The 13,298-nt window shown below is 42.2% G+C and overlaps 1 protein-coding gene across 7 annotated transcripts in view; it reads left to right on the top strand.

Annotated features, from left to right (window-relative positions):
• Positions 1 to 13,298, top strand: part of LOC309373494 (protocadherin alpha-C2-like) — a 181,751-nt gene that overhangs the window by 138,050 nt on the left and 30,403 nt on the right. For all 7 annotated transcript variants that reach the window (XM_081917753.1, XM_081917754.1, XM_081917750.1 and 4 more), the window contains exons 2-3: positions 5,648 to 5,706; positions 8,627 to 8,715. In XM_081917753.1, coding sequence (XP_081773879.1) covers positions 5,648 to 5,706; positions 8,627 to 8,715 — 148 coding nt within the window. The remainder of the gene's footprint in view (positions 1 to 5,647; positions 5,707 to 8,626; positions 8,716 to 13,298) is intronic.

Genomic DNA, 13,298 nt, shown 5'->3' with positions numbered 1-13,298 from the left:
TTTATTGGTTTCAGATTGTATTTTTGTCTTAATGGATATTGTGGATTAGATAGAAATCTTAAAAACATTAAGTGATTTAGAAAAGCTTTTAAATAAAAGAATAAATATGATTCATGTATCTACTTAAAATATTTATATGCACTAATAAGAAACAATATTTTACTTATTTTACCCCATTGTTTTCTGCTTTTCCATGGGCTTGTTTTACTGTGGTTCTTCATGCTTTCACTTAGGACTGGAAGCAGTCGAGGAGACACTGCATTTGTAGAGAACCCTCCTCCTCCTCCTCCTCCTTTCTCCCCAGAGATCATTATCCAGAACCACTGAGAGGGAGAAGATTTACAGAGCTGTGATGATGGCTGTTGTGCAGTGCTCAGTGGAAATGCAATGTTCTGACAGAAGGGACACCATTAGAGCAGCCATTTATTGTTGTTTGCAGTTTGGACCACAAACTGAACGACATTAAAATCCTTCTGAAAGCTCTTCATTGTGTTTAAAGACAAGGAGAGCACAGAAGCTGCCAAAGAACCAGAAGGTCTAAAGTAGCTTTTAATTACCTTCCTCTCAACTCTTCTCAAAGTGTTAGAGTACTTTAGTGGCTGAATTCTGAACGAATTATTAATCATTACTGCACTTACTTTCACCAGCTTGTATCCATTAGTTGCAAAATGGAGAACTCCAAATTTTTCTCCATACATCTAGAACAGTTGGGGATGTCAGCGTCTCAAACATCATCTCTCCCCCACCCAAAACTCTTCCTCTTGCATGCCTCATGGCAAAATCACAAATGCTTAGTATCTTGCCTTATGCATGTTTGCAAAATGGCAGCACTTGAATTATCACACAAGTATGGAAACTGAAGTTTATAGTGGGCTCTTAATTTAAAGAAAGAAAGAAAGAAAGTGGCAGGTGAAGCTTCTTTGTATAAAGCATATTGATCCAAGAGGACATTCTGTAAGAAACTCAAGACGAAATGCAGAGCTATCTTTAAATAATTTACTGTGTTCAATGCATTTATTACGAAAAAGCAGGACTGGGCATTTATTCCTGGGCTGTTTCCAACAATTCCACTACAACAGCACTCTTATTATCTTGTGTTATTTGTGTACTTGTTGCTTTGCTGTAATGAATGTTATCCATTATGGCATCAAGCCAACGGTTTAAAGCACGGACTTTTGACCTCAGACATGGGCACATTAGTCAATGAGGGGGTTTTGGGTGCTCTGAGGACATAAACCATGGAGTCCTCAAAGAGGTCACTTGCATTGCTGTTATCCTCAGCTAGCAGACATGCACCATTGCAGGACCTAATAACATCACCACTACAGATCAGAATCCTAACATTGGAGTTCATTCACCTGCATATACTCCAATGTGACACATGCAGTCGCCTGCCAAAAAAGGCCTTCTGCTGTCTGCATTAGACAAATAAATCTGTCTCTATGTAGAAAAATGTCTCTATGTAGACTCAATCCTGACATAAAAAATTGAACACCAAGAAACTAGAGGGAGAACATTTTCATTCTCCATGGGTAATCTGCGGCTGACCTCAAGTCAGAGGCACCAGCTTCAACAAAAAATACTTCAAAGGAAGGCTTCCAGTGTAAAACAGATGAGTTGCACAATTTGTAAGCAACTTTGACTCTCCTTAGTTTAGGCTTAATGTCCAGCTATAGAAAGCAATTCTCTCTCATTATGTTAAGAATTAGGATAGCAAGAAAGGGAGAGCATTGCCACTAATGACGGCCACACTCTCTCCTTGACATTCATAGAATCATAGAATTGTAGAGTTGGAAGGGACCACAAGGGTCATCTAGTCCAACCCCCTGCAATGCAGGAATCTTTTGTCCAACGTGGGGCTCAAACCCATGACCCAGAGTCTCGTGCTCTGTTGACTGAGACATCATAGGGCTACTGCTTTCTTTTGTCTTCACTGTTTTGTGTATGTGTGTGTAGAGAGGGAGGTGGGCTTAATGCAGTGGTGTCCACACTTTTTTCAAAGAGGGCCAGATTTGATGAAGTGAAGGGCCGTGAGGGCCGACCAAAGTTGTTAACTTTTTTTAGGGTTGAGGTTGTTGAGCTTTTTTAAGGGTTGAAGTTGTTGAGGTTTTCTTAGGATTTTATCCCAGGAAATAAACTGCCACAGGGGCCGGATTAAACCAACCAGCGGATTAGGCCCCCGAATTGGACTTTGGACATGCCTGGTTTAAAGAAACAGCTCATATGATGGCTTGAATACAAGTGGAAGAAGACCCCACTCACCATAACACCCACTTTGTGGCTGTATGAAGAGCTGCTAGGGCTAGCACTAGGCCACCATGGTTCTGTGCACAGCTCCCAATGCTGGGAGCCTACAGAGTGTACAGATCAAGGATGGCTTAACTATGGTCCTCCAGCTGTTGAACTACAGCTCCCACCTTCCATGATCATCGGCCATGCTGGCTGAAACTGATGGGCGTTGTATTCCAATGACATCTACACAACCATAGTTTAGCCACCTTTGCCCTAATAACAAAATGTTCCCAGGTGCTAGAGTAAGTCCACCCACCCATTGGCTATCCTCAATAGGAAGGGCTCCAAAGTCTTCCTGTACAGATCGGGACTTTGCTTTGGGCAGTGATAGCATTTCCTGGTTCTTTGCTCCCTTCTTTGACTTCAGTCCTGATCTCTGATGTTAAGCTTGGCTCAGCTTTATTGGCCAATACACGGGTTGTAGCCAGGGCCTCAACTAGTCAGGTTGGTTTGGATGGATTTCACTTATTGCAGACTGAGAATGTGGACAAGGTAGGTCATAAGAACATAGGAAGCCAGCAATGACTCTCCAGGGATTTGGACAGGAGTCTTATTTGGCCCTACCTGGAAATGCCAGGGATTAAAACTGGGACCTTTTGCAGGCATAGCATGAATTTAAATTGTTCCCAAGGTGCTTGGAGAGATGTGGTCCATCCGTGCTTCTATAAGAAAGGAAATGATCATGACTGCCACAAAGGAAGTGGCAATTCAGCCGATGAAGATCTTGCCTTCCTAGAAAATTGGAAACTGCCTCATGTATCCAAGGGCAGGAGTGGGGGTTTCTATTGCACAACTGCCTTGCAGTGTAGGCAAGCTGCAGCTTAACTATCTGATAGCTGCTACCACCATCCTTACTTACAGCCCCCAGATGGTAGTGTATTTTGGGGTGTACAAGAAAAGGCTAAAACATGGGATCCCAAAACAATGCATCCTGCACTTCTCAGTCAGATCCCTCTCAGCTTACTCAGGAAAATTGGGCTAACATTCAATTGTCTCTTCATCCTGGGATTCAGCACAGCTTGCTTTTCTCCCCACGAAACCCACAGTTTCATCCTAGTAGCAAACATCCAGTGGAGAAGCAAATTCCTAAAGTGATTTTTGGGGGTGGGGGTGGGGGAAGCAGTTGTAGTTGTTATTTTTTATTAAGTGGTTCATAATATTAAAATCTAATGCAAAAACACAAAATACATATTAAAAACAAGAACATAAAAAGTCACTATCCAAGAATCCCCCCTCCCCAAACACACACATTTAAAAGGGGTATACGATGTTAATCAACCAATGCCTGGCTAAAGGGGAACTTCCCTGGGGAGAGCATTCCATAAATGGGGAGCCACTGCAGTAAAGGCCCTGTTCTCGTGTTGCCACCCTCCGGACCTCTTGTGGAGGAGGCACACAAAGAAGGGCCTCAGAGGATGATCTCGGGGTCCAGGTAGGTTCATATGGAAAGAGGGTCTTTGGAGGGAGGACCTGGTGCAAGCAGGAGACATAAAATACACTTGAGTCACAAGACACCCATTGAGGTTCCCTGGAAGTATCATGCTTAATGACAATATTTGATGGTAAAGTATGACAAATATTTCTCTTGTAAGCAGTGTAACAAAGAAAAGTAATTTAAGATTTTGCAGTTTCAGTTTACAGAGAGACATTATTTAATAGGAAAAACAATGAATATGTGACATCTAAAAGATTCAGATTTATTGGGTGTAAACTTTTGTGGGCTAGAGTCCATTAGCTGTGAATCTAACAACAGATGCTGTATCAGTTATTTGCGAATATGAAAAAGGAGATATTTGTAGACCAATAGGTTGATACAGTTGTTGTTATTATGTCCATGATTGCTGGTCAGGGCTGAGATTTGAGCTATAGAATAGGGTCTTGTTTCTTATTTCCTTCTCCCATTTTTAGATCCCTTTCCTTGAGGCATTAGTTCCTGCTGTTGTGACAAAACATGTCTGCTTTTGATGAAAATCTGCTGCAGTCGGCAAGCCTGATATAATCTAGTGTAATTCTCTGCAGTCCATAAACCCCAGCAGAAACTCCATCACAAGCAGAGTGGCTGAAATCCAACTCTTCACAGGAGGCTGCACTTAATGGAACTCAGAGAGACACCTTCCAGTAGAAGAGAATCATTTTCTCTTTCACTGGATAAACAGACAAAGTGTTATTAAAAAAGAAACAAGCTGCCTTTTCCATGCATTCTGTGGTAATCCTTAACATTCAGCCATGGCAATATTAACTAAGAAGTATATCCTAAGTATATCCTTAATATTCTGCTTCCTAACACATCGTTTCTCACCTTCCTGTATCGTGCTTTTGAGTTCTGCATGCTGTTAATTGTTCACATTGCATATGCACTTTGCAATTGTTAAACCTTTCCTTGCTGGTGTGGGGTTGTATTCCATTTTTAAAATACTAATATCAAATGTGTTTGCCATCAGATTTTTACTGCTCTGAATTATTTATTTCTAACATCTGTGCAGAGCTCAATTGTGGAAACCTCTAGGTGGTTTGCACAGAACATAAACTATACATTAAAACATTAAAATTATCAAGGAAAGTCAGGATGATTATTTTTAAAGTTTTAAAACATAAAAAAAATCCAAGCGTACATAAAATCAGTAGTTAAAAATATACTCTATCTGAATGAAAAGTACCTATTAAAATGCACGCCGATCTTTCATATCTGGGCAGGCTTGCCTAAACAAAAAATGGTTTTTAGCAGTCACTGAAAACAATATAGCCAACATGCCTGCCTAATGTCAATGGGCAGGAGTTCCAGAGTGTAGGTGCTATCATCATAACAGGGGGAGGACAGCCTGTGGCCCCCCAGATGTTGTTGGACTCCAGTTCCCATCCACCACAGCCAGCATGGCCCTTCGCCAGTAATGATAGGAATTGTAGTCAAGTCTAGTTTTCAAGGTGGAAAGTCACTTTATGGCAGTCAACAGGCTGCTAGAAAACTTGGTCAAAACACACAAATTCTTCGCGTGATTAACCCATTCATATATAAGCAAACTGAAGCGGTACTGTTTTTTCTTTAAAAAGGCACACATGGGCAAGTAGAGTTGAATCTGTCTTCTTCCTTCCTACTTCCCCATGCTCTGCTGTCTCAAGCATTTTTCACCCGTCCTCTTTTTTGCTCTTCAATATATGGCATCCCTAGATTTGGAATGTACTGGGTGAGGGGTTGGCAAACCCTACTGCCTTTGAGTGAGTATATCTTTGTGTTCATTTGGCAGATTTTTTAAAAAGCTGAAGAAATCTAGAGGTGGTCCAAGATTAGAATGCATCGCTTTTTAAACATGTTTAAGCAGAAATTAATATTGATTTCTTTCCCTACTTTGTTTTGCAGCCAAAACCACCCAATCCTGACTGGCGTTATTCTGCATCTTTAAGAGCTGGAATGCAAGGGTATGTATCACATGTACCCTTCTTTTCTGTGAGGGAAACTGTTCATTTGCAATCTGCTTGCTTTAAGTTGCATCGACCTTGATCCACCAGGAAGATGTCTGTCTGTCTGGTAGGCTGGTTGGTTGGAAGTTGTTTTGGGTTGCCCTGGGCAAGATAATGTGGTAAAGGTAAAGGGACCCCTGACCATTAGGTCCAGTCACGGATGACTCTGGGGTTGCAGCGCTCATCTCGCTTTATTGGCAGAGGGAGCCAGCGTACAGCTTCCGGGTCATGTGGCAAGCATGACTAAGCCGCTTCTGGCGAACCAGAGCAGCGCACCGAAATGCCGTTTACCTTCCTGCTGGAGTGGTACCTATTTATCTACTTGCACTTTGACGTGCTTTCGAACTGCTAGGTTGGCAGGAACAGGGACCGAGCAACGGGAGCTCACCCCGTCACGGGGATTCGAACTGCCGACCTTCTGATCGGCAAGTCCTAGGCTCTGTGGTTTAACCCACAGCACCACCTGTGTCTCTTAAGACAATGTGACATAATAATAATAATAATAATAATAATAATAATAATAATAATAATAATAATAGCAGCATAACTCTGCCCTTGTGGCATAGGAGAAGTTCCTGGTGGAGTGAGCCCATAAGCAGCTGTAAGTTAAGCGCCCAAGTTTTGATCTTTGGACATGCAACTTTCAGATATTTTCCAGACTTGTTTTATTAACTGTTTATAACATATAGCATTATTGTTCACACCCTGAACTCTGAGTGGCGAGAGACCCAAAGGGTGCCAGTGCTTACCCTGGGTTCAGATTCTGTGGAATGAAGGAGGCTGGGGTGTCTTTAGGATATGTGGTTTTAATTACACAGATATACAATTTGAGCATAGAATCATAGAATTGTAGAGTTGGAAGGGACCCCAAGGGTCATCTAGTCCAACCCCCTGCAATTCAGGGAACTCTGATAAAGCATCCATGTTGGATGGCCATCCAGCCTCTGCTTAAAAACCTCCCATGTAAGGAGAGTCCACCACCTCCCAAAGGAGACCATTCCACTGTCAAACGGCTCTTACTGTCAGAAAGTTTTTCCTGATGTTTAGTCGGAATCTCCTTTCTTGTAACTTGAAGCCATTGGTTCAGGTCTTACCCTCCTGAGCAGAAGAAAACAAGTTTGCTTCATCTTCTATATGACAGTCCTTTAAGATATTTGAAGATGACTACCATATCTCCTCTCAATCTCCTCTTTCCCAGGGCAGTGCACAGCATTCAAACCTAGTGTTGGTTGTACCCAGTGAAGTCATCTTGTTAGCACAAGGCATTCCACTTGCAGAATGGATTTCCCTTCCCTCTCCTCTCCCTGTGACCTCTGCACCCCCCAAATCCGCTCCAGGAGTGTGCATGGCAGTGGGGAGGAAGAGAGAAAGTTGTGTTCTGCAAGATGGTATGACTTCACTGGATACAAGCCTTATCTCTACAAATCATTTGATTCATTTACTATATCCATTACTATTTTATTAGTCATTTCTGCTCCCTGTGTGATACACATTATACCTGTTATATAGTTTATCTTCCAATAGCCATGAGTTGTGGTTAGGTGTCCAAAACTACACAGAATGTGTGTCATGGTTGAGCAAGAATATGACTCCAGACAGTCTGCCACACTGAAGCACATCTCTCTGGGTTGGATTCAACAACTTGCTGGGGCAAATGTCCCATCAGCACAAGCATTGCAGCTTGCCAGACAATGATCCTCTCCTCCCCCTGCAGGCTATTCTGGGAGTTTTCCCTGCCCCCAAGCCAATTTTGGGGAGTGTCAATGGAGCAGAGGAGGAAAAAACTTGCTGTGTGAACTTGCACTGACGGGACTCATTAGCTGAATCCTGCTCTCTGTTCTGTGTGGCACCCTAGCAATAGTAACAGGGGACATCATCAGAGTCAGCATGACAGCATCAGGTATTCCAAAATGGCACTGGGCACCTGCTTTGGGATAAAGGCCTATTTTATAATATGGTCACCAACAAATGCAAATAACTGAGCCAATGAATTATATCTAATGAAGCAAGGTTGGCTTGGAAATTGACAACATTTTTGTCATCAATAGAATCTAATAGTTGACTTTAGAACTTTGGATCAAATTTCTCCATATGACAAGCAAAGCACATGCGTTTATTTCTTTAAACCCACATGCCCTTTGTCATTATCACCTGAGTTTACACCTTAATAATGTGTGATTGTTAAATGTGCTGGTCTCATGTCAGAATGTTCACCACATAATGTGTCAGAAAAAGATTCTGTGGAATGGTTCCTGCTGTTCCCTCTTTCTCCAAGCCAAAGGCATAAGGTGCCATCACTGCTGGGTATTGTAAATTACAGCAGAATACTTGCTGTAAGAGTTTGGTTAATGGTAGTAAGCTGAAGGATGCCTGGAACTGACAGGACAGTGTTTCATTATTTACTTCAATGGTAAGGCATAAACACTATTGGGATTTAGTAATTTCCCAGCTATGTTAGACATGTCACATCTCATTAATGGAAACAACCCATTCCGTAAAGGCAACATTTGTGCAACATTTGTCTGACTTGGATGAGAGCAGGGATATATTAAGTTGTGGAATGCAAATATACAATGAAGGTCCACTACTGTACATTTTGAAAAACTGAAACATTAGATGGTTTCAATGATACTTTTGCAGGAAGCACACTGCAGCGGAAAAGGTGGTATATTAATACTTTCATAAGTAAGAATGAAATAATTTGCATAAATGGTTGTTGCTGCTGCTGTGGGTGATGATTATGATGGTGCTGATTATGAGCAATTGTGACAGTGAGCATTTTGGAATGTGCAGTGGAAAGGGCAATGCTTCTTTTAAAAAGGAACCATGTTGTTTTAATGAGAACTGCATAATCTAATCACTGTGTACATTTGTTTAGTGCTGTACACATGGAGGAAGCAGGAGGCTTACGTGTGGGACCTGGAGGACCTGAGCAGCAGTGGCCAACAGTATCCAGCGCAACAACAGGTGAGGGGGGGGGGAGTTGCGCCATTTTCTCTGTGTGGTCTTGGAACCAGTTTCTGCTTGTTCATGACTGTCCTGAATCACTCTCTGCCAAAGAACCTCTTGAATTTGAATGAACAAGGCAAAAGAACAGATGGGTACCTGATATTGGCCTCAGTCCCAGGCTTCCAGCAGCCTTCATCAGAGAATAACTTGAGATTGTTTGAATTGTGGTTTGAAGAACATTTCTAAACAGCATGGAAACAACATTTTTTAATATGATAGAAGAGGGCACAAAATAATTGCTGCTGGTTGTTATTTATCTTCTCATTCTTATTTTATAAGCTCAGGAGAATTGTATCTCCTCCCGCCTCTCAGGTGAGATTTAAGACCAGGGAAGTGTAATATCATCACTCCTGGCGTATAAAATTGGATTGTTTACCAGTTATGGGGTGGGGGATGCTGTAGGGCAGGCACACCACAGACCCTTGCCTCACTACTCCCAAAACTCAGGATTTGCATATTGGGTACCTCAAGGGGATTTTTGGATTGCCTGAAACAAAGCAAGGACTGCTGAAGCACATTGTGTCTCCTCCATGATGCAGACGTTTGAAAAATGCTGCAGACAAGCATCTCCTAAAAATGAATCTATGTCTTTAAGCTTGCCATATAAGGGCAATGCCAGGGGGTGGGAGGAGAGGGAGCGGCTAGACAAAATCAAATCTTACATTTCTTGTTTGAGGGAAAGGCCAATGCCAGGAGGAAAAAAGGGCAGCTGCTTCATTATGGACAGGTCTAGCTTGTAATAAGAGAAAATGATGTTTTCAGTGCTTGCCAGTCACAGTGCCTTGGGGGAAGGAGCAGCCTTATAACAGCGAAACTTATGTTTCTAAGTTTAAGGAAGAAACCAGGATGAGGAGGGAGACATCCTTCCTTCCTGACAGATCTAACTTATAATCAGAGGAAGTGATTTTATGTTTTAATTCTTCTCACCCCAAAATCAACTCTAATGATATGTAAGTTACTTTGAGTCATTTGCATAAGTAAACGACTAATAGGAATCACTAATAATGGCAGTTAGTACAAATGCTCATGAACAGTACTTTTTCTGGGGGTACTGAATAGGGACGCAGGTGGCGCTGTGGGTTAAAGCCTCAGCGCCTAGGACTTGCCGATCGAAAGGTCGGCGGTTCGAATCCCTGCGGCGGGGTGGGCTCCCGCTGCTCGGTCCCAGCGCCTGCCAACCTAGCAGTTCGAAAGCACCTCTGGGTGCAAGTAGATAAATAGGGACCGCTTACCAGCGGGAAGGTAAACGGCGTTTCCGTGTGCGGCTCTGGCTCGCCAGAGCAGCGATGTCACGCTGGCCACGTGACCCGGAAGTGTCTCCGGACAGCGCTGGCCCCTGGCCTCTTAAGTGAGATGGGCGCACAACCCCAGAGTCTGGCAAGACTGGCCCGTACGGGCAGGGGTACCTTTACCTTTACCTTTACTGAATGGTACACAACACTGGCACCTTTTTCTAGAAGAAAATCACTGGTTAAAAGTGTGGCACTGTAACAACTTCATGGTGAGTACAGGCACCATTTTTCTAGAAGAATAGCATTACCTATGAACCTGTTTGTTTGTCTTTTGTTAGGTTTCTTACCCAGGGGAAAGGCTGCAGTTTTCAGATCAGTTACCCACAAGCCATTAGGGAAAGATTAAGTGATTCCTTTTTACACATCAAAAAACCTGTAACAGCGACCCTTACAGGAAAACTTCTGCAAGTTTCCTTCTGAAACTTGGCAGGATCCATGCCATCTTTTCTTTTACAGAAATCAAATTTACATAGCCCCCTGGACCCATGTGGTTGTGATTTTATCCACTCTTGACGGATTAGTAAGTCTACAAATTTCTTCCACTTCTGTTGAAAGAAAACAAAAATGATAGCTGGGGTTTTTTTGTTTTTTTTACTCACAATAGTGAAGGAAAGGGAATGTGAAGGGAAAGAAATAAACAGGCTCAAACTGACAGTGAGCCAAACCAGGCAGCTCTCAAGGCACCTCAGGCCACATTTTGTGGTGTGCTATTTGGGGTCTGAACTAAATATTGTGGTTGGTGCACTCAGCTACTATATAATGTGTTATAATTATAGCTCTTCATTTTTAGTTGTTTTCTGCTCTGGTGCCCAGGTTCATGAACTCATGCTATTCCCCCCACCCCACCCCAATTGCCAGTCGAATTAAGATATGCTTTCCATGAGGCAATTGACCCATTTCATGCCATTACACTAAAGTGAACTAACCAAATGTTTTTTGCTGTGTCATTTCCACTGCCCCAGAGTTACACCTGTGTCTCGCCAGGCGTTAATTAGCTGCTCATTTCCAACAGGCATATTTAGCTGTTACAGCTCTCTCTCTCTGACTGGAATAAGGTGCACCTGATCCCAGTTTCAGATACACGCCTTCTGTACAGTTGGCTTGCTCAATTTTTTATTTCCATTAGGTGGGTCAGTAAACCATTCATTTAATTTATTGGTCCACAAAAGCTTTGGCCAAAGTGCTTCGCACTGAAGGAATCAGTGAGTTAATCAATGAGAGTTTCAAAAGATGATGTCATAATAAGTTTTAAGAAGGATAAAGAAGTTAATCGTTAAGCCAGCAAATCCTTAATTCCTTGCATGCAGCTGCACTCTGAATTTGTGTAGCATAGCAGCAGTTCTGTGCCTGGAGCATTAAAGCCCGTTCTCAGTTACATGGATCAAACTTCCATCGGATTCAAAGGGAGTTTCACCTAAGCAAAGCAGAGCAGAGTTCATCCTGTTGATGCTTATTTCTTTTAAGCTAATGCCATGTCCTGAATTTCACTCTGGCGTAAAGAGGAAAGTGGAAAATGAATGGCTGAGCTGCTTTGAAAATCCATGGGCTGCAATGTTGTTGTCACCAGAAAGTAACAGAGTATGGAGCAGAAAAAAGCACTTAAAATCGGCCCCTTTTATTGGCTTGCTGAATTGCTGATTTCCCCCCCTCCATCAGTGTCAGCAGAGGAGAGGGGACATTTTCCGAAAAGGCATTTCATGACTTAGTAACAGTAACATTATGGTCCTGGTAAAGAACATTAATTAACATTTTTCTTTGATAAAATGCACGCTTTTGGGGTTGGTTGGGGTGATTAATACACAGCTGCCAAACATGAAGAAACATTAGACTAAATTTTAGACTAAAACTTCCAGCATTTGTTCTGTTGGCCTACTTTATTCTTACTGGCTTTTGCACTTCTGATATATTAAAATAATTCAGTTAAAAGGGAACGATTAAATGGCGCATAGGAATTGTGGGGTAAACCAGGAACTACAGAGAGCAGCGGAGGAACACGACTCCTCCTTCCTCAATTTTACCTTTCAGGATACACAGCCATCTTTCCAAGGCAGCTAACAAGTAGCATTAACTTATATTTTAGAAAAACACAACAGTAAACAATATGTTTTAATTTTGCATATATATAAACAGTGATTCATACACAGTTGATTTTTTATATTTATTTTTAAATCCCACCCCCTCCCACAGAGGTACCAAATGTCTATTTAATGTCATTTCACTTTTTAGTCTTTAGGTTACAGACGCTTCAAGTTGCGTTTTTTCAGGTTACGGACCCGCCGAAACCCGGAAGTACCAGAACGGGTTACTTCTGGGTTTCCGGGGTCACGCATGTGCAGAAGCGCTAAATCACGCTTTGCGCATGTGCAGAAGAGCTGAATCACAACCCGTGCATGCGCAGACGCGCCGCTGCGGGTTGCAAACGTACATCCCGCATGGATCTCGTTCGCAACCTGAGCGTCCACTGTATACATCTGCAATATTAAAATCCATATAAAAAGACTTTGCCAAGTTCCTGAGCATTAAAACACAGTTTGCCTTATGCATCCCCGCAGCTCCAGTTCTAATATTATTTTGCCTTTTTCAAATCCAATTCGCCATTTTCCACTTTGCTACTAAATATCTTTAGGGCGGGTTCAGTCTTCCGTGTGAAGATGGCAACACGTAAGGCTGCTGGTCCTTGAGCTCCACAGTCTAGTTTTAATTGAATAGCTTTAAAGTTTTAAAGTCATTTGTCTGAGCACTTAATACTAATTGCAAATTCAGGTAAGGAGCATATCTCTTTTAACTGTTTTCCTTCTATGTTGTCTTAAAAGTCATATATTTTAATTGGAGGACAGGAGCTGGAAGAGCAGCTGTTTGGGTTTGATGTATTTAACTGATAACAAACTCATGAGAAGAACTTAGAAGACCATCTCATCCTAAGAATACTCTGCAGTGTTAACATGCTTATTACATGAGCACAGACCTGTGGTGCTTCAGTTAAAGTGTCCAGAAATCCATTGCCAAATTTAGTCCGGAAATTTATGCTGAATTATTGTGACTCAGCATGGGAGGTAGAGGTAACTGCAAAGTGATTGTGGCAAGATGGACAGGCATGGTCCTTTACATTGTGAGAGTGCAAGTAAGGGGCTGGAGAAGTCTTTTTCCAAGTAAAAGCTTAGCTACCTGGTCAATAGAGCCACACTTCTTAGGAGATGATGTATATGCTCCCAGGCAACCTCTCAGCTTCCAGATTTAGGAAATCACTTA

This window comes from Podarcis melisellensis, assembly GCF_964234715.1.
Source record: "Podarcis melisellensis genome assembly, chromosome: 7".
Taxonomy (NCBI): domain Eukaryota; kingdom Metazoa; phylum Chordata; class Lepidosauria; order Squamata; family Lacertidae; genus Podarcis; species Podarcis melisellensis.
The sequence above is the reverse complement of the archived record's forward strand: the minus strand, read 5'-3'. Positions and strand labels throughout refer to the sequence as shown.